Source organism: Canis aureus, chromosome 2, assembly GCF_053574225.1.
Source record: "Canis aureus isolate CA01 chromosome 2, VMU_Caureus_v.1.0, whole genome shotgun sequence".
NCBI classification, from domain to species: Eukaryota; Metazoa; Chordata; class Mammalia; order Carnivora; family Canidae; genus Canis; species Canis aureus.
Genome location: NC_135612.1, coordinates 60,592,221 through 60,617,113, shown reverse-complemented (window position 1 = coordinate 60,617,113; position 24,893 = coordinate 60,592,221). Strand labels below are relative to the sequence as shown.

At 47.4% G+C, this 24,893-nt stretch overlaps 1 protein-coding gene across 10 annotated transcripts in view; it reads left to right on the top strand.

Annotated features, from left to right (window-relative positions):
• Positions 1-24,893, top strand: part of AFAP1 (actin filament associated protein 1) — a 142,584-nt gene that overhangs the window by 80,916 nt on the left and 36,775 nt on the right. For 7 of the 10 annotated variants that reach the window (XM_077875166.1, XM_077875161.1, XM_077875157.1 and 4 more), the window contains 5 exons: positions 1,252-1,431; positions 4,880-4,909; positions 13,424-13,519; positions 16,372-16,453; positions 21,852-22,001. In XM_077875166.1, the coding sequence (XP_077731292.1) occupies positions 1,252-1,431; positions 4,880-4,909; positions 13,424-13,519; positions 16,372-16,453; positions 21,852-22,001 (538 nt within the window). The remainder of the gene's footprint in view (positions 1-1,251; positions 1,432-4,879; positions 4,910-13,423; positions 13,520-16,371; positions 16,454-21,851; positions 22,002-24,893) is intronic. The other 3 variants (XM_077875173.1, XM_077875193.1, XM_077875212.1) reach the window with 1 other exon arrangement.

Here is a 24,893-nt window from a genome sequence, read left to right as displayed (position 1 = left end):
ATTGGGTTTTTGTAAAATGTGGGTATGTTCTATACCTGTGGCACTCAGGAGCCAAGGTTTTGGAACTGTAGGATAGGAGAGAACTCTGGAAGTCACTTCTGAAAAAACAGGTGTCTCTTCCTTCCCTCCCTCTCCAGTACCTGGCGCCCAGTGGAGAGAGCCGGCTGTGCGCTCACAGCATTTGGGGCTGGGTTCTACCACTTTTCATGTGTCTGACTTTGGTCAAACCATTTAACCGAGTGAGCCTCAATTTCCTAATCTGCAAAATGGACAACTATGGCAATCAAGTGAAAGTATGAAATACCACACATGATGTTGACACTCTACTTGGTATTGGTAGCAGGTATTATTGTAACTAATCATTTACTGTGAGTCAATAAAATCACGAAGATCACAGCAGTAGTTCATTTTACAAATGAGAAAGCAGGCTCAGAAAGCTTGAGTGGCTTCCCAGGTGCCAGATTAAATGAATAGCAGGGCCAGAACCCAGATGTCTGCATCCTCAGACCGTCCATTTCCATGAATACGGGTGCTTTTGGTTCTAAGTAATACGACTAGACCCAAGGGGAGCAGGGAAACCTTTGGACAAGATTTGATTCTAGGTTTCACAGATCCAGACGAAGGTCACGTGAACTAAATCTGAGTGTTTGCCACAGCACTGAATTCTTTAGAGTGGACGTCTGCTGTGCAAATGGAGCAGGGAGAACTTCGGATTCTGTACTCAACTAGAAAGCAAACCTTTGCAGACATGCTGCATAGGATGTGTTGCTGTGTATACTGTCGAACTCCCTCACCTGTCTTTCAGAAAGGTGATGGAGATGAGGCCGGAAGATACCAAATGACATAGGTTGTAGAATAAAGATCCAAATTGTTGTCTGCACACATTAGGGCCATGCTTTTCGGCAAATCTAATATATCATGTTCATGAGACTTATAGGGGAAGCTGCACTGGGGCATGGTCCCCATCAGAGGAGAGGGTTTCTCTCTCCCACCAAGGCTCATCATTCACGCTCCTTGGCAGACTCTACTGAATTAAAGAGTAGGTGTATTTTCACGTACATGAGGGTGACATGTCACATGAAACGGGCCTGTGGGCTTCATGTGTGTGCCTACATACCCACACTCCAGCCCCTGAGCTGCTCCACTGCTCAAGGTGACCCTGGAGGCCTCTTCATCCCTCTGCCAGCGTCATATCCGTGTCTCTCCTGGAACTCCTTTCACCGTAACTCTGGTTTCTTGTGTTCAATGCAGTGCTACAAAAGTTCCAAGGACCAACAGCCTCAGATGGAACTGCCGCTGCAGGGCTGCAACGTGACGTACACACCGAAGGACAGTAAGAAGAAGAAACACGAGCTGAAAATCACCCAGCAGGGCACAGACCCACTGGTCCTCGCCGTTCAGAGCAAGGAGCAGGCTGAGCAGTGGCTGAAGGTGAGGCACTCACTGGGCCTCGGAGCCTTTTTCATGGCCAGGCCTTTCTTACACCTGTTTTTATTTCAGTGCGTGTATTTCTCAGGCAGAGGCAAAAATGGATTAACCTGAGTAGGGTTTTTTTCTTAAGCATTCTATTTTTTTATTTTTTACAGATTTTATTTATTTATTTGACAGAGATTGCACATGCACCCAAGCAGGGGGAGGGGCAGAGAGGGAGGGAAAAGCTGACTCCCCGTTGAGCAGGAGCCGGATGCAGGCCTTGATTCCAGGACCCTGAGATCATGGCAGATGCTTAACTGGCTGAGCCACCCAGATGCCCATAACCCAAGCAGTTTTATCTTTGATAGTAGGGTGTTCCGATGACTTTGCAGCTAATTACTCTAACCCTGGCCTTCAAAAGGCAATCTGCCTGGAAGTCGCAGGCTATTTGACAACTTTTTCTTTTCCTTTGATTTTCTTCCTTCCTTCCTTCCTTTCTTTTCTTTTTTCTTTTTTCTTTTTTCTTTTCTTTTCTTTTCTTTTCTTTTCTTTTCTTTTCTTTTCTTTTCTTTTCTTTTCTTTTCTTTTCTTTTCTTTTCTTTTCTTTTCTTTTCTTTCTTTTCTTTTCTCTTTTCTTTTCTTTTTTTTTCTTCTTTTTCATGCCTGAATGTGGATTCTTTTCTATTTATTCTGCTTGGACTTCCCTGGAATTCTAAATCTGTGGATTATCATCTTTCTAAGTTCTAGAAAAAATATTTTCAGCCATTTCTCTTAAAAATATACCTTTGGCAGCCCGGGTAGCTCAGCAGTTTAGTGCCGCCTTTAGCCCAGGGCGTGATCCTGGAGACCTGGGATCGAGTCCCACATCGGGCTCCCTGCATGGAGCCTGCTTCTTCCTCTGCCTGGTCTCTGTCTCTCTCTCTATGCGTCTCTCATGAATAAATAAATAAAATCTTTAAAATATATATATACCTTTGTCTCATTCCTTTTCCTCCGACTATGTTTAAATATATGTTAGAGGTTTTCACTGCATTCTAGTTATCATCTCTTTGTCTTAGTATCTTTTTTTTTTTTTTTCTCCTTAGTCCGGTTAATGTCTTCTTGTTTCTTTCTGGCTCATTCTTCTCTTTCTAGCTATGCCAGATCTGTTGTTGAATTTGTCCTCATTGACTGGGTTCTGATTGTTGGTTATGGACTTCTAGTATTTCTAGTTGTTTCTTTTTCAACCTGGGAACACCAGTTTTTACAGTTTTAAATTTCCTGCAGAAATGTTTGCCATTTATTTTCATAACAAGCAAGTAACAGGCTTAGTTGTTGGACAGGGGCTTAGCGGGTAGCATGTAGACCTGGCTGGGTCATTTGTTGCTGTGCAAAATTGTTCTCAACATTTTGTCTTCCTGCATGCCAGGTTATCGGGTGTTCTATGTGGGGAAAAAATTAATTCAATAATTTTTTTAGAACAGCTTTCTTGAAGTATAATTCACATACCATACAATTCACCCTTATAAAGTATGATGGAGTGGCTGTTGGTCTCTTCATCATAATCTACTTTCAGAGCATTTTCATCTCCTCAAAGAGAAATGCCATACTCCCCACGTGAGCAGCCGTTGCTCCCATCCCCAGCCTCAGGCAAACACTAATTTGTTTTCTGTTCCTATAGATTTGCCTGTGTTCAACATTTCATGTCATGCCGTGTCCTTCTATGACGAGCTGCTTTCATTTGGCATAATATTTTCCAGGGTCACTTGTGCTATAAAATGTGTCAGTACTTTGTTCCTTATTATCACTTTCATGCCATGTCTGAGAAACCTCTGTTTATTCCAAGGTCCTAAAGATGTACACCTTTGTTTTCTCCTGATGATTTTATAATGTCAGGCCTTAAATTTAGTCTGTAACCCACTTTGTTTAATGTTGGCATGTAGCATGAGATAGGGGTCCAATGTCATTCCTTTTCTTTCAGGTATCTAGCTGTCCCCATAGAAATAATTTGATTCTTGGCATATGCTTTCTTCCATTGGAGCATGAAGGCAAATGAAAATGCTCTCTGTATTGCCCTCTTCTCCTCGAGGAGGGTATACCGTGTTCACCTCTGTCAGCCAGTCAGACCAAGCATGTGGCTTTCCTTGTGTCTGCAGCAGGGGAGACTGAACAGAGCTTTTGTTTTCTTCATGGGAGTCCTGTGACCAGGACTTTCTGCTCAGCTTGGTGTGCTTGGCCTTCCACCAACGTGGATATGGTATGCATCAACCACTTCTGTTAGCAATAACTTTAAAGCCCCTTAAAGTTTGCAAAATGCTTTTCCACCATGGTTATGCCTTAGTGCATAGAATGGCTGCCTGAGGAAGGTTCTTGTGAGCAGCTTCCTTGTATAGGCGAGAGGCTGCGTCTCCGGTGGGCTGTAGACACAGTGACCAGTGAGGGACAGAGCCAGGAGCTGACCTTGGATTTTTTCCCCTTTGCCTTCCACCTCCCTGTGCTGGGCCACCTAGCACTCTGGCCTTTCCCCTCCATTTCAACCTGCTTGGTCCTGGCACCATCCCTTCAAGAAGGAGGGAAAAGGATGAAGGAAGCGAGGAGCCTCTGTTGTGATTCTGTTTTCTTGGCCTGGTTCCACTCCAGGCTAACCATCTGAGGCCTTCTGTACCCTTGGGTCCCCCTATTCCATAGTGGAAAAACCAGCAAGGGCCACCCTGAACCCCCGACTTTTATCTTTCCCCTCTTCTTACCATTTGATGGGTATCCCATCACACTGAATAGATCCCTTCCTCACGACTCACTCTATACAAAGCTGTTGGGAGCATCTTGGCCTTCTCCTGTCCCCTGAGACCTAGCACTGAGCTGCCACTGCAGCTTACAGGTAGGCACATAGCAAGAAAACATCTCTGAGATGTTAGGCACTGATGGAGTGAAATAATTTTACATCCTGTTTTGCCAGATGTGAGATGCACATCACAGGCGCTTAGCTAATTATATGGTGATGACTCTATTTGTCAATGGAAGCCTGATTGCAAGGCTTTTTTTAGCATTTGCTGGTATTTCCAGAAAGGGAAGCAAAGAATACGTGGTAAGTTGCCTTCTCCTGAAGAGTTTAAATTGATTAATTTCTCTGTTAAATGTTTGTGCTTTTCTTCAGTTACATGTGTCAGTGTGAGAAGCTAAGGAGTCTTGGTTAGAAATGACAGAGATGAAACTAATTTCAATCAGTCGGAGAGTTTTCTTTCTTTAAAACCATCAGAGACTGGAGAGGGTCCAGTGTAGTATTTTCTCAGTCCTGTTAGTAGGTTGGCTGTCTTATCGGTATCGCCTAGAAACTTGATAAACATAGACTCCCAGTGACTCAGATTCATGAGGGTTCTAAGAATCTTTTCCTTTTCCTTTTACCTTGTATCTTCCTGTTCAAGACCTCAGATGCTACAGCTAGACCTGGAATATGCCTCCCCTACTAATTTTCTCTTCTTCCTCAAAGGTAACTTCTATCCTGAATATTATCACCAAGGTATGCTTTAAAAAATACTTTTTTCACTCACATATGTACTTATAAATCAGAAGTGATTTATTTTTATGTTTAAAAATGTCCACGTACATGGCTTCAGAGTGCACAGATCCTGCAGCTTGCGTTTTCTACTTACCCTTTGATGTCTGCTCAGGGGTCAGTGGGTGTGCAGTTTATGCACCCCATCACCATCCTGGCGTGCTTTGGTGAGCATTCTCGTGCATGTCCTTTGGCTTCTCTGGGATGGATACCGATGCTGGCATGGCTGACTTTTGTATGCACACATTTTCAGCATTACTAGATCTTGACAAATGGTTTCCCAGGTTTGCTTTTGCAATTATACATCTGCCAGCGATGTATGAGAGCAATCATTTTGTATGTGTCCCTTCCGAGAGTCTCTCTCCATATCCACATGCAGGCAAGTAGAAATGCAGATTTTAATTCCCACCCCCATAGGCAAGCTGTGGTGTTCTGCCTTTTGCTTTTTACGCTTAAACAAAGTGTTTCCAATTTAGAGACTGGAGTCTTTCCTTTTGCTCTTTTACAGTATGTACCATTTCATTGTTCAAACAGACCATAATTTAAAAAAATATTCTCTTATTCCTGGGCATTGGGTTATTTTCAGACAACTCTGTAATAATCAACCCCATGCATATATTATCTCTCACTCTTGCTAGTGTGTGGCCTGACTTCCCAGAGGGGCTGTTGGCTTGCATGAAGGTTGTAGGCACTCATAATTTTGATACACAGCCTCCCACCAGCAACGTGTCAGAATGCCTTTCCCCCACAGCCTCGCCCTCGTACGTCAGCAAGCTTTGGGGAGTTTGCTAGTGTGGTGGGGAAGGGTGGATCTCCCTCTAGTTTAATCTGCATTTCGCTTCTTATGGTCTTGAATGTGCTACTTTGCTTGTCTGTGCCTTGGTTTTCTACTCTGCAATGGGAGGGAGGCTCATAATGGTGGCTGCCTTTCTGACGTGTTGTGAGCATAAAAGAATAAGTTGAGATGGAGACATTTAGAAGAGTACCTAGCATGTAGTGAGCACCTATTTAAGTGTTAAGCTGCTTCACTATTGTTGCTTTGTTCTTGTTATCACTATGCTACCACTTCTAGGTCTCAATAAACTCACAAGCTCCGACTGAAAACAGTTTGAAAATCAAGATGATGGTGAGATGCATTAGGGGCCAGAGGTAGGGGTGTCCACATCCACCCTCCTTTGCCCAGGACCACACGGATGCCCCCAATGTGCCCCCAGGAGGACACCGTTGAGCTTGGGCACAGCCCTCATGGTGTTTCCACACACCCGCCGGGGAAGGGGTTGGTGGGTGGGCATAGGCTCATGGTGTCCCTGGGACCCCTTGAAGCTTCAACCATTACACTGGTCCTTGTAGGCCCCCAGGATGAGGCTGGTTTCTTCCTGCCCCCTGCAGTGGGCCCCTCTGCCTCCTGCCACCCTGCCACCCAGGAGGTGGCATGGTCACGTCTTTCCTTCAAAGGGCTCTTCCCTTATGAGGACTTAATGTCCAGGCTTCCTTGCATTCTCATCCACTGATGAGTGAAAAACTGCTCTGATTTTTTAAATGCATCCATCTCATTTGACCTATCAAGGGAAGAGTGACAGTCTTGGGTGCCTGTCTATACAGTACCCAGAATGGAGACACCTGTTCCTTCTTCAGTGGTCCTGCCAGACGAATACCCACTGTGCTAGTTCTCTCAAAAAGCAAAATTTTGGCTCTTGGTTTTTCTCTGGAGTATATCATGTTCGATTTTCAGTTCTTTACTTCTATTTTCTTTTGGCTTCATTTGTAATTTGCCAACTTCTTGAAGTTTATGTTTAGATAATTGATTCTTAGCCCTTTTCTTATATATATGCATTCATTCAAAGCTATCCATTGCCCTGCAAGCACAGTCTTAGCCATGTCCTGTAAGTTCTGACATTTGTGTTTTTATTGTCATTCAGTTCAAAATATACTCTAGTATCTGTTGTGATTCCTTTTTCGACTAATGGTTCATTCAGGGATATACTGCTTACTTTCCAAATATTCAGGTTTTTAAAAATCATCTATTTGCTTTTAGTTTCTGGTTTAAATTCACCATAGTAAGAACTTGATATGATTTCACATCATAGAGATTTGTAGACTTGTTGCTCAACATGTAGTCAGGATTGGTAAATGCTCCATGTCTACACTGAGGGACATGCATTTTTTTTTGCTGGGTGCACAGGTCTATGTAGATTTGTCAGATCACAGTTATTAACTGTCATCTTCAGGTCTTCTACTAATTCATTTGTTTTGTCAGCAGATCAAAGGGAGAGATGTAGCCATTATCTCTTTAATTATGGATTTATCTATTTATCTTCCTATTTCTGTCAGTTCTTGGTTTATTTTGAAGCTATGTTATTGGTTGCACACGGAGTTTAAGTGGCAGTACACCTTACTTGTAGTTGAAACCCTTTCAAAAATATGAAAAATCTCTGTTTATTGCAGTGTTTCTTGCCTCAAAGAATGACACTGATTAATCCACGGATGAAGTATCTTCCTTCACAGTGCCTTTTGATGAGCAGAAATTGTGAATTCTGAAATCCATTACATCAGTCTTTTATAGTCAGTGCCTTTTGCCTTCTATCCATAAAATCTTAGCATATCCCAAGCCACCAAGATAGCACCTGTGTCTTCTTCCAGATTTTTTATGGCTCTGTCTTTATGGACAGGTCTCTGATTCGTACATATTGGTTTTGTGTATAGGATGGAATGTAGGGGTCAAAATTCATTTTCTGCCAAATAAGTAGTCAATTGGTCTGGTCGCCTTGATGACCTGAATTGCCTTGATTGGAAGTCCATTGATTGTGTACGTGTGGGTCCATCTCTGGGCTCCTGTCTACTTCGTTAGTCTCCTTTTACATGGTCGTGTCAAGGCCACATTGTCTTGATTGCTGCAGCTTTACAGAGAGTCTTGAAATCAGCTAGCCTATATCTTCTAACTTTGTTCTATTTTTTCCAAATGATTTAAAACTTGCAAATGATAGTTTTCTGTAAAATAAGTCAACACTGTCATCATGGCTTTTTATTTCATCTTGTCAAGTCCACATCTTTATGATTGAAGTAGCTTTTTTTTTTTCTAAATTAAAGAACTACTGTTATAAGAGGAACAGCCCTTATTTATCTTGACGACAGCATGCTGGAGCGACAGGGAGTGAATGAAGGGTCTCGAAATCTAGAATATATTCCCAGAAGGCCTTTAACTTATCAGGATGTTTGGGGTCAGCACACTCTTTCCCATTTATTCAATGGAAATATGCTGATCAGAATTATCAAAAAGGCAGATAGAAAAAGTTACACAAATACACTTTTAGAATTAAACACTTGTACTATCAGTGGTTTATTAGTAGAATTCCTTCTGTAAAAGCTCTAGAACAGCTTTCTACCATGAACTTATAAAACAGGTGCCAAGTCTTTGTTAATATGAACTGCTGTTATCCATGTGGTCCCAAACTTATTACCCAGGCTTCTGGTATTGTGAAGTGTGGCTTTACTGTAACAGCTGACAGTCTCTGAAGTGAGCCACACACGGCCTTTCTCAGGTGTGAGGAGCAGGAGGGCTGTGTGTGGCCAGTGCCTGACCTGACCCACACTGCTTCAACAATCACGGCAAGAATTGTTTCTCTTCCTTCGGGCTGCAGTCTGTAACTTCTATCACCAGCAGCTCTTGCCAAAATTAACTGACTTTGTGTGTGTGTGTGTGTGTGTGTGTGTAGATGCTGAAAACATGAGCCATTTTGTAGGGGTCACTCAGAAGACAACAGCCAATATTCCCAGAAACGGAGTGGTCAGGTTTCCTTAAAAAATGTGCAGAGATTGTGTTTCTGGCAGTGAGGGCTCAAGTTAAAAGCAAACAAAAATACCACAGAACATAAAACAATTTGTTTTTTTGAAGGATTTGTAATTCTGAATTTGGATCCAGTTCTCTTAAATACATATTGAACTTCTCATTGAATATAGCTCTTTAGAAAAAATTTATTAATACAGAATCTTCATTTGTAGCTATTCAAGGAATTTGAATGATAAAGCCTTTATTAATTACCTCTGAATTAACTCTGTGGGGGCAATTTGGCAACAAATAGTGATCAGAGTACAAAGAGTAGCTTCATGAAAGTCACCTGAAATAATCCAACTGGCTGATGGATGAAACCTATGTTAGATGGGTCTACGCTGCACTCCGTGTTGTTTCCAACAGTGCCTTTCTCTGTGCCCGGGATGTAATGATGGCTTAGTCTGGGGGAAGTCTGTGTGGGGATGGCAGGGATAAGTCCCAGCCTGGTCCCAGGTGTGTCTGGGTCTCTATGGGTTCCCGAATACCTGTCTAAGCACTGTGGGAGACTCTGGCACTCTACATAAGGGGTTTGAGTTCAGGTGGGGGGAATCAGTTGAGAACAAAAGTGTATCCTTTATCTGAGTACAGAATTCTGAGAGTACAGATGCATGGTTGGGTTTATCAAGGAAGGCTTCTCAGGGACGCCAAGGACACTGCTTCACTTCATTGGCCAGATCACCTCATCTGGCCCCCTCAGTGAGTCCACTGTTCCTTGAACTTCTGTTTGTGGGCAGAACGGGACTTGATGTGGAACAGGGGAGAGGAAAAGGGACATTCTAGTGATTGGGAGAGTTAGGAAGTTCACCAGGGCGGGCTGTGTCAGTGCCCCAGGCATGGCTCTTATCTATGTGTTCTTTTTTCCTTTTCTAACGTTTTTCCCTCCAAGGATTTCAGAAATCTTTGCGGAGGACTAGGGAGAGTTGGCATGAGGGCTTACTTATCTGATATGATGGCCTGGTGTCTTTCCCTCTGGATTCCATTCCTTCATTCCTCTTTCTCTCTCAGAGGAAATGCCAAGGCCAGTTTGGTTCCTCATTCCCTCCTTTTTTTCTCATTAATCACACTTTTTAGATTGGTGTTATATGCTAGGCTTTGGGAATGCTCACATAAGCAAGGCATAGATAGCCCCGCCTCTGAAAGCAAGCCCAGCCCAAGAAAAAAAAATGACACCCGTGGGCATACAGTTGCTGGATCAGTGACCATGGGAGGAACACGTGGTCAGCTGCAGCCCAGGGCAGGGGGAGCCAAGCCATGCCCCCTGTGGGGGACAGACGCCCCCCTTCTGGGGCCCACAAGATGAGACTGAGGCTCACAGGAGGAGCCTGATCCAATGAGCCAGACACATCCCTAAAGACGCGGTTCACATGATTCACCCTTGAGGCCAGGAGGGATCCTTGGAGCAGTGCTGGGGTGCATCATGGACCCTCCCCCCTTGAAAAAAGAAAGGAGGAAAGAGGACCGCTGCTCTTTTAATAAAAGCTTTTGCCAGAGAAACATTTCTGCAGCTTACGTTTTGTGGGTTCAGCCTTCTGTTGCAAGATGAGATACTTGTGGCTTTCTGGTCAGTTTATGTGATTGTTGTGTGCTGTGTCCTCTGTTTAAGGCTGTTGTCTCAGGAAAGGGATGCATACCTGCTTCACACCTGCTGTGGGAGAAGTGGGGCTGGACACCTCACACTTCACCATCCTGCTTCCCGTGGTGCCCCACACACCTTATTTTGTGCATGTTCTGGACAAGGACATAAGGCTTGAGTCTGTATCGGTCTGACTCACATATGGAGGAGGCAGTAGAATTGGGGTTAAAATCCCATTTCTGTCTGACCCAAGAGCCCAGGAGATTCCATTGCATTATACTCTTTCCCTAGAGAAAAGACAAACTCTTGTCCTTAGATCAAATAGGAATTTGCCTCGTCAACTGAAGATCTGATAAAACCAGAGGAGAGGCATAGGAATAGGGTCCTTCATGCAGCAGCAGGAGTGGAGTTAGTGTGGACAGACGCATAGGCGCCCAGAAGGCCTGGGTCACTGGGTGGATGTCACTCTGATGATGCTTTCACACCTCAGAATTAATAGAGGAAAAAAATGTGGCAGCAAGCTCTGTGGGCCTTTTTTTTTTGTTTTCCTTTTTCCTGTTTTAGTTTCAAATGTGGACATTGCCCCATAGCTATTTCATGAAGCTGCCGAACAGCAAAATGGCTGCAAACACTGTCCGGGGCTCGTGTCAGTTCTGGCACTAATCCCAACACCAGGGCAAGCCGGTGATTTTGGGCATGTCTGCTGAGATCATATTGCAAAACTGCTACCCAGATATCTGCGACTTTGGCATTTCAGTTCTGCCCTGAAGATGCATGGGATGCACTCAAATTACAGCTTCGTTCCAAAAAGAATAGAAGACATTTTGAAGGAACTGCCTGCTAACTTCTCACATACCAGCATGCCAGTTCCGCCGCCCCGGGAACCCCGAGCTGTCCTGTTCATTGTATATCCCCAGCGATCAGAACCATGCCCAGCTCACTGTAGGAGCTCAGTAGTGACAGCAAGGACAATGGGTGGTGACCTTGGGGGGGCTGTGAGCACCGTACCGTGGACCCCCATCCCTGTCAGTCTAGGGCAGGATCCTTTCTGAGCCCTTGAAATCAGTGGTGGGGACACTCATAGTGATAATGATTTGGTGACCAGAGCAGCCACCATGTGCCAGGTGCTGGCTTAGGCACTTTGCATAGAGGGTCTCATTTCCTCTGAATTTAACCATAGTGACATAGCAGGGCAGGTCATCTTGACACTCCTTCCTTTGCTAGTAAGGAAATGGAGGCTCAGCAAGGTTGGGACTTTGAACTAGTAGCTGATGTTCTGGCCTCACATTTCACTGAGAAAACAGAACTGGCCAGACAGAAGCGTCCTCAAACCCTTGCCACTAAATACACTGGCCTTTCTGTGTCTTCCTGCCTTCTCCAGATCCTACCTCCTGCTGCCTCTGGAAATTCTCCTCTGCTCATCTCCTCCAGCCAGCTTCCGCCATCCCTCCCCCGCAGCTGAGGGGCTTCTCAGAGGCGCCCCTGTGCCTTTGGGCTGTGTCTCCCTCCTCCTCCCTGCTCCTGGGAGCTGCACCCTCCTGGATCGCCCCCGCTTCCCTGGCTGTTCCAGCTCATTCTTGCACTGGCCTCTCTCCTTTGGCTCTGCTCCACGTACTGACCGGCTCTGGTCCTTATCCTGGACCTGCGTTCTGCTCTGTCTTCCCTCTGGCAACTCACTCCCTCCTGGGCTGGAAGCAGAGCCTCTTCTCCCCTAACTGCCTAGTTTAGTTCCAGCTTTGCCTGGAAGCGTGCCTTTTTCTCTGAACTCACCCACCTCACTTCTCCTCTACCCACTGCTTCTCTCTGCCTACTCCATCTGAGTGGCAGCACCCAGCTGCCTTGGAGGTGGCACTTCCCTCCTGCCCCACATAACTCACCTGCAGGGCCTGCTGGTTCTTCTCTAGAATCGTCCTCAAGCCACTGGTTCATTCCCTTCTGCCATCACACCGGGCCGCACTGCCCCTGGGGCTGACTCGTTCCCTTCTTAGTTTTTGTCTGCTATCCTCCATTGGTAGCACCAGTGCTGTCTACAATTTCTAACAGTGCCATGTTCCCCACCTCTCAGGCACTGTCTCAGACCATGTACGGTCCCCAGTGAGACCCAATGTGTCTGTGCTCTGTAGGCAGGAGCACTGGAGCACAGAGCATTTAATTAAATTTGCCCCAGGTGAAGGGTGGGATGAGAACTCAGGCATTCAGGCTCTGTGGCTTGTGCTCCTGGCCTCTGTGCCATACCACCTCCCAGAAAGTCAATCCTGTAGCTCCCGGGCTCCTTGCTGGGCCTGAAAGCACTGAGCCACCCTCCTGGTGGCCTCCCACCATCTTCTGTCCCCCAACACCAGATGTTATCCTTAAGCACTTCACATCCACCATAGCACCTTTGCACCAGTTAGCTCTCTGCCTGGAAGCCTTATCCACTGGTTCCTCATGGGGCCACATCCTTCTGAGCATTTGACTCCCAGCCTGTAGGTCATCCCAGTGAGGCCTCTTTTTTTTTTTTTAAGATTTTATTTATTTATTCATGAGAGACACACAGAGAGAGGCATAGACATAGGAAAAGGGAGGAGAAGCAGGCTCCATGCAGGGAGCCTGATGTGGGACTCGATCCCAGGACTTCAGGATCACGCCCTGGGCCGAAGGCAGATGCTCAACCACTGAGCCACCCAGGCATCCCTCAGTGAGGCCTCTCAATCTTGTAAATTAGCCATTTCCTCTTTGTTAAACATCACCTTCCAGTGTTATTATCAATTATTGCTGTCTTACTTTACCTTTGTGTTTGGGTAAGGCTCATTGTTCACCATAATACCACACTTATGCTGGAATGCAAGCCCCATGAGGGCAAGGCATTGCGATTTCCCTGTATCCCAAAACCTGTGTCAATACCAAGATCAGAGAGACATTTGGTGAATGAATGAGTGAATGAATGAGCACCTGGCATCACTTAAAGCCAAGTGCTTTTGAGCCCACAGATTTTCCCACCATACTGTATGCCTCTGCTTGTTCATTCTAGCTTCAGCCCCTTATGCAAGCATCCCTGCCTCCGAGAGTGCTCCAACATGTCTGCACTTTATTGTAGGTGATCCGAGATGTCTACAGTGGCTGCAGTGGGCCGGCGGATTCAGAAGGCCCACCCCCATCAAGCTCCCCAGTGCACAAGACAGAGCTGGAGAAGGTAAGTGCGTCTTTCTTCCCAGGAATGCTTTAGGCCTCCCTCAAAATTTTGATAACATTCTCTGGGAATTTTTGCACTGAGAGTTGGAGAAAAAATTGCAATCCTGCTGATTCTGCATTTCAAGTTCATGCTCTATATGAAGCTTGACTTAGTCATTTTACAGACTATGTGTTTGGTTTGATCATCCCCAGCTTTAGATACAAAAGTGAGTTTAAAAGTGTGAAAGGATTTTAGGTGTGTAGGTTACTTAGCCATCATGGGGCAGAGTGGAACTCCACACGTTGGTCTCTGTATGTCTGGAATACAATAGGCACTGCCTAAGCAAGATCCCAAAGGTTTATTCCCAACAGACCAGAATACGTTCCCTGTCCCTTTCTGTTCTGTATTCATTTTGCTTGTTGGAAGACACAACGAGATCCCAGTGGTGGGGATAGAGGGCTGGCCTTTCTTGCTAGGATTGTGTAAACCCATCACTGCTGTGTGCCATGCCTGGCCTTCTCCAGCCATGCTTTCTATGTCTGTGTGCACCAGTCTCATTTTTGTGGAGGTCATGTGGGTTCTGTGGGCTTCTGTGGACCAGGAGCCTTCTGAGTCCTCTCTGTCTCATTCTTGCCTCTGTGAACAGATCCTTTTTGTCTATTCTTGTTTTAGCCTGAGTTTTCCAAGGAAGCAGATCTGACAGGGTGTGTGTGTGTGTGTGTGTTATCAAGTACATATAAAGTTTAAATGTAAAATGTTATATATGTTGTATGTAAACATGTACACAGATACACAGAAGTACTGCATATATACATACAAAGAGATTTATTATAAGGAATTGGCATATGTGATTATGGGGGCTAGAAAGTCCAAAATCTACAGTGTGGGTCTGTGGGCTGGAGACCTGGGGGAGCCAGTGGTGCAGATGAAGGCAGCCTTCTGGAGAATCCCTTCTTGCTGGGGAAGGTGGACTTGTTGTTCTATGTGGGCCTTCAACTGATGGGGTGAGGCCCACCCACACTGTCATGGACAGTCTGCTTACTCACAGTCCACTGACTTCAGTGTTAGTCTCATCCACCAGCCTCTTTCACATGGATGGACACATTAAATTAAGCTCGCAGGCCTCACCCAGACATTGTGACACAGCAGGCCCATTCATTTTTCTCCTGATTTATTTTTTTTTTAAATATTTTATTTATTTATTCATGAGAGATACAGAGAGAGGGGCAGAGACACAGGCAGAGGGAGAAGCAGGCTCCCTGAGGGGAGCTGGACATGGGACTCAATCCCAGGACTCTGGAATCATGACCTGGGCCAAAGGCAGATGCTCAACCACTGAGCCACCCAGGCATCCCTTTTCTCTTGATTTCAAAACCAATGCCTGCTCGCTGTAGAAACTCAGAAAGTCTAGAGAAAGAAACAGGAGGAAAGAAGTCCCTCATGAGTCCACTGCACAGAGGAGGCAGCTCCCCACAACACTGCGTGTTAAATCAGCTTGAGTGGTCTGATGCATCAATTGCTTACACTGCCTTTCCATCTGTTACCCGTATGCTATTAGCAATGTTCCAGGCTTTTGAAAACTTGTAATAAGGAGCAGGCACTTCTGCATTTTCAGCAGGTGTGTAACACCAGATCCATGCGCCTCTACTATTGTTTGGGTCTGTACCCATCACCCCCGTCCCGTCCTCTCCCTTCGGACAGTTTAAAACAGCATGGTCCTTGGTGTCTCGCACACGAGACTTCACTGTGTCTCTGTTAGCTAAGAAGAGACTCCCAGAAGCTGGGTTACTAGACCAAACAGTGGAAATATTCTTACAATTTTGATTCATATTTTAAACATATCACTTTCCAGACAGGCTGCTCCCAAACCCTGTGCTATCGACAGTGTGTCAGAGCTCCCATTCCCCATGGGCAGTGGCTGTTCTCTCTGACTACCCTGTTAGCACCTGGCCAGACCTGCCAACCCAGACCCCAGTCTCCTGGCCCAAGAGCTGGGGCAGTGGTGGCCTTTGGTTATTCTTTCGCTGGGACTCGGCACACTATAGGCCCCCACTAGAGCCTGCAGCTCTTCCCCGTGCCACTGTGGGATCACAAACCCCTGCCTGCCATCCTTGGACAATACCACTCGGACCCCTCATGAGTGGATAATGGGGCATGTTCCCTGGTGCCCTGGCATCGTGCAGATAGTCCATTGGTCTCTAGTTGGCCAAGCTCTGTGCCTTTGGGCTGTGATGTGTGGGACCAGGAGGGTTTGTCCAAGCTCATGTCCTCCACTGTGATGCCACAGTTCTCCCCCAGAATGGAGGATTCCAGCTCTAAGCAACATCTCTTCTCCAGTTGCCAGCTCAGAATCCTAGTCATGGTTCCTACAATCAGATACCAGGGCTAAACTATTGTAGGTACTCCGGTGCGCCCTGGGGCAGTTTTGACAGTGGCCTGTCTGCATATGTTCGGAGTGTGTCTGTTATGGTCAGATATCTGACCTCACCCAATTATTGGCCGGCGACAGGGAAAGTTGAGCAGGTGATGGGCTCTTTCCTTCTGGAAGGATGACATGGCTTGGTGAAGGGAATATTTTTTTTGTAATCTTAATATTTTTTCAAAATTACTTGCAAGAAAAAGTGATTTGGATGAGATGGAGCAGGGGCCAGAGTGTGTGTTAGTAGTGCCCCAGTGAGTCTGCCCTTCGTTCCTCTGCTGTTTCTGAAGCTGAGTAGTGAGCCGGCTGGCAGCCTGTCTGTGCTTGAACCCTGGCCTCTGTGCATGGTCGTGGACTCAACCACACTTCCTTTCACCTCAGAGATCACTTTGTACTGATCCCTTGGCCAGTGTGACCCACTGTGAGAATAACTTAATCCTTTTTACCCTCGCAGAAACTGTCTTCTGAGAGACCCAGCTCTGATGGAGAGGGTGTTACAGAAAATGGCATCACTGTGTGTAATGGAAAAGAACAAGGTGAGTTCTGCTCATGCCCAAAACACAAAAACAAAAGTAAGAAAAGAAAATATAAAATGTGTCCAGCTCTATGGACTTTGTGTGACAAGTTTCCTTGGAAGTTCAGTGATGTAGTTGGCATCACCCGGTGTCATATGCTGGAAGCACAGAGAAACCCCTTTGGTTGATGAGAACTCCGCGTGTCTTAACCTGCCGTCCTACTGAACCCTGGCCCAGGTGTGCCCTGTTTATATTTTAACTTCCAGGCCTCTGGCAGCTTATTTCCTTACCTGATTTATCACTGAGAAAAATTTGCTGTGAGGAGGTGGATGAGTGGGATGGGAAGCCTGCATGCCCACCCCATGCCACCTTTGCTCAGCCCCAGAGCCCAGGCAAGCCTTCCTGCTGTCAGAGGCCACTTGCCAGTGTCCCGTCTGTGAAACGAGGAGGCCAGCCTCACAGGTTTGCAATCTTTTTAAAAATGATGTTCTGAAATGTCTTTATTCACTTTCATTTAAAAATGACTTGTTAAAGTTGTGGTTAAATACACGTTAACATACAGTTTGCATTCTCAGTCCCTTTGTGTCCAGTTCAGCACTGTTAGGGATGTTCACAATGTTGGGCAGCTGTCCCATCGTCCAGCTCCAGAGCTCTTTTCATCTTGGAAAACTGCCAGTCTGTGCCCATAAACACTAGCTTCCTCGACCCCTCCTCAGCCCGTGGCGCCCTCCACTCTACCTCCTGTCTCTATGAATCTGAGGACTCAAGGAAGCTCATATGAGCGCAGTCTTACAGCATTTGTCCCTTTGTGACCGGCTTGTTTCACTCAGCACAGCATCCTCAAGGTCTGTCCACATGGTGTTGGGTATCAGAATGTCCTTCCTTTTAAGACTGAATAGCATTCCGTCTTCTGGATGGACCACATCGCGTTAATCCACCCATCCTGTGGACCCTTGGGCTCTTCCATGTTTTGGCTACTGTGAATGATGCTGCTGTGAACATGAGCATTTGGATTTTGAATTCTTTTTTCTAAGTCAGCTTTACGAGGCATATATGTCCAGTAAAATCCACACTTCTTGGCACACAGTTCTTTGAGCTTTGGCAGACACAGGAGTGTAACCCTCACCACAGTCCAGATGTGGGACATTTCCGTTACCCCAAAATGTCCCCCCATACCCCTGGTAGCACCCACTCTGTTTTCCATCCTTTACAGAATGTCTTAGACATGGAATCAGACAGTCTGTGGCCTTTGGGTCTGGCTGCTTTCCCCGGCATGGTGCACGTGAGATGTACCCACATTGTAGTGTGAGTCAGGAGTCTGTTCCTTTATGTGGCCAGGCTGCTTTCCTGGGTGCAGATGGGCCACAGTTTAGGTATCCCCTCACCTACTGAAGGACAGCTGGGTGTTTCCAGGTTTAAGCAGTAGTGCATACAGCTATTCTAGACACTCAACAGGATTTGCATGAACGTGTATCTCGTTTCTCTTGGATAAATATCTAGGGGTGGAATTTGAGGGCCATGGGTGTTCTCACCACCTTGCTAATGTCATTTTGTTTTATTCTTTTATTCTGGTCATTTTAATGGGCATATAGTGCTCTGTAATGGTGGCTTTAACTTGTATTTTCCTAAAGACTAAGGATCTTGAACCTTTTTTAATGTGCTTTTTTTTTTTGCCAACCATATATCATCTGATGAAATGTCTACCCAAATCTTTGCCCCTATTTTTATTGGATTTTGTTCATATTTACTGACTTCTGAGAGTTTTTTATATATTTTGAGTCCAAGTCCTGTATCAACGTGTTTTGCATATAGCTTATCCTGGTCCGTGGCTTGGCTTTCACTTTCCTTCCCAGTGTGTGGGCTGAGAGGAGGGTGGGATTTGTGGGTCATGGGGAAGATTCTTTGTGCAGAGCCAACAGCCTGTGTGCTCCTGGCCCTGTGACCTCGGCTTCCGAGGGGAGCGGTCTGCCCACTCAGCTCATCTGCGCTCCCTCGCCAGAATAGAGCAGGCCCCTCCCAGCTCTGAAGTGAGGCCCCCTTCCACCAAACAGCAACCCAGACCATAGAATCTTGAAAGGCAAATAACCAAGACTATTGTGTTATTACAAGGTTTATGCCAAAAGGTCACGACCTCTGCCTTTGCCCATGTGATTCTCTAACTGCAAATAACCAAGACTATTGTGTTATTACAAGGTTCATGCCAAAAGGTCACGACCTCTGCCTTTGCCCATGTGATTCTCTAACTGCGTCTCGTCCGAGTGCAATTTCAGCAATCTCTGTCAGAAGTCACTCAGGGGAAGGCATCGTGTGTGTCTTCTATGGGCTTTGATTAGGTGTAATCAAAGCCAGGAGAGCTAAGTTTTGCTCTGAATCAGAATAACCTGCAATCTCAGGTTCCTACTCAGATGCTGGGGTGCAGCAGCCATGGCTCTTTGGTTGGGTCTCTTTCCTCTTTTGGTCCCTATTGGAAATCAGGTTCACAGGATGATACGAATGGATGTATGCATTGGAGAATACACCTGTATCTAAAATCCTTCTGCTTCCTTTTCACAAGGAAGGTGACCTGGATTCAAAATTGTTCTGCTTTGCGTGTAGCAGACACTCCCTGAGTGGTTGCTGAAGGAGGCCAATAGTTTAAATTCCTCCTGGCTTCTGCCTTAGCATCTATTCCTGCTGCTCACACTAGAGCTTTTTGCAGTTGAGAGATTTCAGCACAGCTCCCCTTATCCCAGCCATACCATGGCTCAGAGACTCTGCTGGCCAGAGGGATGGGTCCGCGCTGATGATAGTTATGGCTTTAAAAATGCCAGGAGTTAGCTTTGCTTTGGTGGCCTGTCCCTCACTGCCCACCGTGCGCTCACAGTGTGTGCTGTTTGGACTCCTGGGGCTTTCCTGCCCTCTGACTTCAGTTGAGAGTTCTGAGTTTCGGGAGTTTCTTCATGATTTGTTGCATGGGCCAGATTCTGCTTTTGTGTAGTAAATAGCGTCAACATAGTCTCACATTCCTCCATACTTTGGGTTTTTCTTCCAAGGAGTCTCATACTTCCGCTTTTGCAAAAAATTAATCAGTGGTCCTTCAAGGAATTAAAAGTATGATCTCTTTTCTTTGTAGTCATGCTCCAGCAGGGGCTTTCCAAATAGGAGCAACTGCTAGTAGAGTTGGAAGTAAACGTAACCTTGAGCCGTGAGCTGTGAAGAAGTGGTCCGCCTGCCCCCTGAGCTCTGCAAAAGGGGGCCTCCAGGGAATGCTGGGAACACCTTCCTTTCAGAGCTTAGCCTGAACGGGACTATGGTCACAGATGGTCTCGAGGCTCTTTCAGAAAAGCTAAGAGGGACCGTCCACGGCAGCTTTCACTTCTGGCATGGCCACGCTGAAAGCACAACGACACAGCCATCCAAACGGCAGATCCCCATGTCTGGGGGCAACTGGGGGGAATGTGCCTTCCCACTAAGGTTAAGGCAGGTTCTTCATGCTTCATTTGAAAAGAGAGGGTAGGTGGGTATTGGGAGACTGTAAGGGGCGCGAGTGGCCTTCTGCGCTCCATGCTTCTATATCACGTGAGGCCTTCACAAGACACAGGCTGGGCCCTTAAACATCAGATGTTTATTTCTCGCGGTACTGCCAGCCGGGAGCCCCAGATGGTGCTGCCATCAGAGCTGGTTGCTGGGGAGGCCTCTTCCTGGCCTGCGAATGGCCGCCTCCCTCTGTGTCCTCAGGTGGCCTTTCTTCTGCATTCACAGCCTCTTAAAAAGGACACTAATCCTGCTGGATCAGGCCCCCACCCTTATGACCTCATGTGACCCCATCACCAAATATAGCCACATTGGGGTTAGGGCTTCAACATAGGGATTCCGAGGGCACTTCATTCAGTCTGGAACAAACACTGTGTTTACCCAGAAACTAGGCATAGCTTCTCTTCTGTCAGCTGTTGTTTCTAGAGAGAGAGACAGGCTGAAAATCAAGTGACTGAGCTCGTGATGGCCCCTAGTCTGCGGGGCTCAGGAGAGTGAGAGCAGATGGGGCAGGGGTGGGTATGTGGGCCTGCACCTCGTGTTCTGCTGGTGGTGGCTGTGGCAGAGTGAGACTGGAAGAGAGAGGATGTTCCCCCACCCCCGCCATGAGGTAGAGCGAGTCATCTGTATCACAGGGGCTTTAAGAATGAGGTCCAGGGTTGTAATTCCATGTCCAAGGGCCCCTCTCTCTGACATTATCCTGTGGCTGTTTATGCTGTGTTCTTATGGTCATGGGCTAAGCAGGAGGGGAAGGAGTTCCTGCCTCATTATATTTTCTCAAGGGGCTGTGATGCTCTGTGGGTTATAGACTGGGAGGTGGGAGTCACCCTGGAGAGGGAGACACCAGGAGGGTTGTTGGGGCCCATGGAGCCCCTCTCCTGCCTACCCCACTCCATAGTGAAGCTGCACTTGACCCTCCTGGATGTCCCAGTGTTCTGTGTGGCCTGAGAAGTGGCCTTTGCCCCTTGCCTCCACAAGGAGCCAGGCACATAATGGCCTCGGATGATGGGGATGAGTGACCTGTCCCTTTGCAGAGTTACTGTGGGAAGAAGGGTCTTGCCCCCAGGTCCTCCGTGCACACTCACGCACCATCTGATCTCGAGATTCCAAATGGGGGTCCAGAGTTGCCAGACCTTCCAGTTTCCCAAAGGAAGCCAGCAATCATCTTAAGGCACAATGTTTGTGAATTTGATATATTGGATGTGACTTCATAATTTAATGCTCTGCAGGCTAAAGCAGACCATGATGGGCTGAGAGTTCTGGAGAGGGCAGAGCTGCATGCATGTCTCAGGGACAGGCACGGGGCTGCTGGAGGGCTTCCTGGGGCTGGGGAAGACTGAGGTCCCCCTTTCCCTTCTCATCCCCTCCCTGAACTGGCCAGGGTGTGGCCACACTGCTTCTTTCTGTTCCTCAGACGTGTCCAGCTCCTTTCAGCCTCATGGCCTTTGTGTTGGCTGATGTCCTTCCTGCCCAGAAGGTTCTTCCTTGGGTTCTGCACAGCCGCTACCTTGTCACCCAGCTCCCAGCTCAAAATTTGGAAGGTTGCCCATTCGGAAGGTTCCTCCAACCGCCCAGTGCCTCTGCCGTGTCACCCACTATAGATCTCTGCACGGGCCTGGCTGCCATTGGACCTCCTCCGTGCATGCCTGTGCATGCATGCATGGGTACACATGTACACACACATGTGTATCTGCTCTTAGCCTACTCTAGAACATGTGTTCCCTCAGGATGCCTGTTTTCTGCTGTCCTCCTTTATGTTTACACTGATAGCTAGCACATAGCAGGTGCTCAAGCAATGAAAATTGAAGAAAATAGGACTGACTATGCTTTATGCTTTATTATTATTGTCTTAGGTTATAGTCTGTAATTGAAATACACTTTCTCATTTTCACCATTTTCTTGACAGTTAAGAGGAAAAAGAGTTCCAAATCAGAGGCCAAGGGCACAGTGTCTAAAGTCACTGGGAAGAAGATCACCAAGATCATTGGCTTGGGGAAGAAAAAGCCATCAACAGATGAGCAGACCTCATCAGCAGAGGAGGATGTCCCCACTTGTGGTAAGACGGAGGGTGCTTGGGTATGAACGGCGCTCATCCAGTGCATGGCCTCTTCTGGAGTTGCGTTTGCATCTGCTGGGCTCTTTCAAGACAGACTTGTGATCCTCAGAATGGCGGGAAATGTACTACATTTTTACTGCTTATTAATAAAAGATCTTGCAGGGGTTTGAAATGATCTCTGAGGTTCTTTCAAGATGAAAAACAAATTCTTTCTTTGATCCCATGAAGTTCTCCCAAATTCCTTTTAAACGTTTCTAAACTGGGACACATGCACAGGACTTGGTGAGCGAAGGAGGAGGTAGTGTGGAGCATAGCATGTGCATGGGGTGACAGCGCTTTCCCAGGGCTACACCGGTAGAACAAGCATCCTGGCGGGCTGCATGTCTCAAACCTCAATTTCAAGCAAGTACAGCCTGATGGACCATCCCATCATCAGCCCATCACCTGAAGTCCTTTCTGAGCAGGTGCCCCTGCCAGGACAGGGTGGGCACCCACGATGTGGCCCCGGCCCTCTCAGGGCTATCGCTTGTGTGGCAGAGGCGGGTCTGAAAGAGGGATCACAGGGAGAGACATGCAGTGCCTCCTGGTGATGAAGAGGAGGAAAACCAGGGCAGCGGGAGCGTCTCCCAGGGACCCAAGTGAGGTGGAGGCATGGGCAGGGGGCTGCTGGGAAGTGGTGGCGGTTGTACAGACACCCATTTCCTCAGGCACCAAGCAGTCCTTTGCTGGAGAACAACACTCAAAGCCAGACCGCAGGGCTTTGGCCTCTATTAGGAATCGAGGTGGGCCTAGGTGCCCGTGCACTCCAGCGGCACGGCCAGTGTTCTGTCAGGGCAGGTCCTTGGTCTCTTCCTTCTGCACACTTGCTCTACTCACCCCTGTGTCTCAATGAGCACAAGTGTGCACCCTGTCTGCCCAAGGTATGGGGGCCTTATATGGGGGGATACACGGTCCCAAGTGCCCAAGTTGGCCATATAGACAAAGATAAATTAATCCAACAGCTGCCCTGTCCCAGGGTGTGAGCTATGCCAGGAGGACAACAGAAGAGTTAGCGCTACAGTGGAGGGGGTGGGTTACAGAGCTGGCTGGGTGCCAGAGCTTGCAGGAGCCAGGTGTGTGCTGCACCCTGAGGATAGGTCCAGGTGAGGTCCTAGCTCCCTCTGGCTGTGATGGTTGTGGTTCTAGGAAAATGCACACGTGAGACTTCAAGGCCTGGTAGAGTCATGTCCTTTGTCAAGCCTTGGCTACCCTGGGTGGTGATGCAGAAGTGTCTGTACAGGGGAAGCTGGCTGGGCAGACGGCGGGGAGGGCCTGGTGAAGTGGCCGCTTCTGGACTTTTGGGAGCAGAATGCTACCAAAAGGAGACCAAGGGCCCCTGCATCTGTCCCTAGTCAAATGGCAGTAGGTAGTAGTCCTAGAAGCAGGCTGACTGAAGCTCTTTCTGTTACCCTACATAAAAGAGAGAGTTTCACCTTGCTGATGTTATAGCAGAGTGGACGGGGCCCAGGCCCAGAGGGCTGAGGTTACAGCAGGGGAAATGGGACCCTAACTAAAGGGGCTAAGGTTACAGCAGAAGGGATGGGGCCTAGGCTTTGAGGGGCTGACATTACAGCAGACCACACAAGGCTCTAGCCTGGTGGGAGCAGAAGGAAGAACAGGAATTCGTTGATGCCAGGGTGCTATTTTATCTCCGCCTCTGCCTTTCTTGGTGCCACAAAAGCCCTTGGTGGTGTGGGATTGTTTCTCCCTTGGGTTGGCCCTGGAGGGCAGTTAGGGATTATAAATGGAAACAGGAAATTATCCAACAAAGGGAACTGCTTTTTTAGCTTCATTTTTGTCTTTTTTTTTTTTTCTTTTTTGGTCTATTTATTTATTTGAGAGAGAGAGTGTGTGCGTGTGCAAGCGGGAGAGAGGGAGAGAAAATCTCAAGCAGACTCCCTGCTGAGCGTGGAGCCTGACACAGGCTACACTCTCCTGATCCTGAGGCCATGACCTGAGCAGAAACCAAGAGTCAGACACTCAACTGACTGAGCCACCCTGGCACCCCCCACCCCCAGTTTTTGTCTTTTAAATCGCTCTAGGTCAGCAGAAGAAGTAGAAACATTTGTGTGGAATGTGGGGAGACTCTGGGGTCCAGACCCCATTACAAACAGTGCACTGAGCCTGGGAGGCCGTGGCCTGCTCTAAGCTGCACAGCTGGGAGCAGCGGTGGTGGGGAAGCAGGCCCGCTGACCCAGCTCTGCCCCCGCCTTCCGCATCTGCCCGCTCATAACCCCTCATAAACAGCCTCACTGCTGGTGCTCGGGCACTGCAGGAAATCCTGTTGCTGGCACTTTCTTGGAAACATAGTTGGCTGCTCCGTGTGCAGGAAGGGGGAATCTGGGGGCTATAATTACACGTGTGGATTTCCACCAAACTGCTCGGAGGACATTGTTTGTGTCTATTAAGAGAACTTCCTCTGTCCGTAAGATTTGAAATTGTCATCTAGATTTTCGCTGGGTCCCAGGGCCAGAGAAGGGATCTATAGAGAAAGGAATGGGGGAAATGACTATTCTCAATTATTTTGGTACAGCTGCAAAGTTGTAGGCAGAAAGTGTTAGCTAGCTAAGGGCCCAAGACTCTGACCATGCTGAGCTGTGGCCATGCAGCTGTTTGCCCCTGAGCGGAGGGGCCAGGCCAGAGGGGGGCGTGCTGCTAGAAGATCGCTCCCAGGAGCAACAGAGACCTGGGTTCAAGTTCAGATTTTCTGCGAAACGTAATTGGGCAGGTGCATAATAGAAACAGATGCATAATAAAAACCCGTGTGTTGGGGAGAGGTGGTAGGAGATGGTTTCTCTGGGCACCCCCACACTGGCGAGTGGGGAGGGGCAGTGAGTTCCCTGGCCAGCTGAC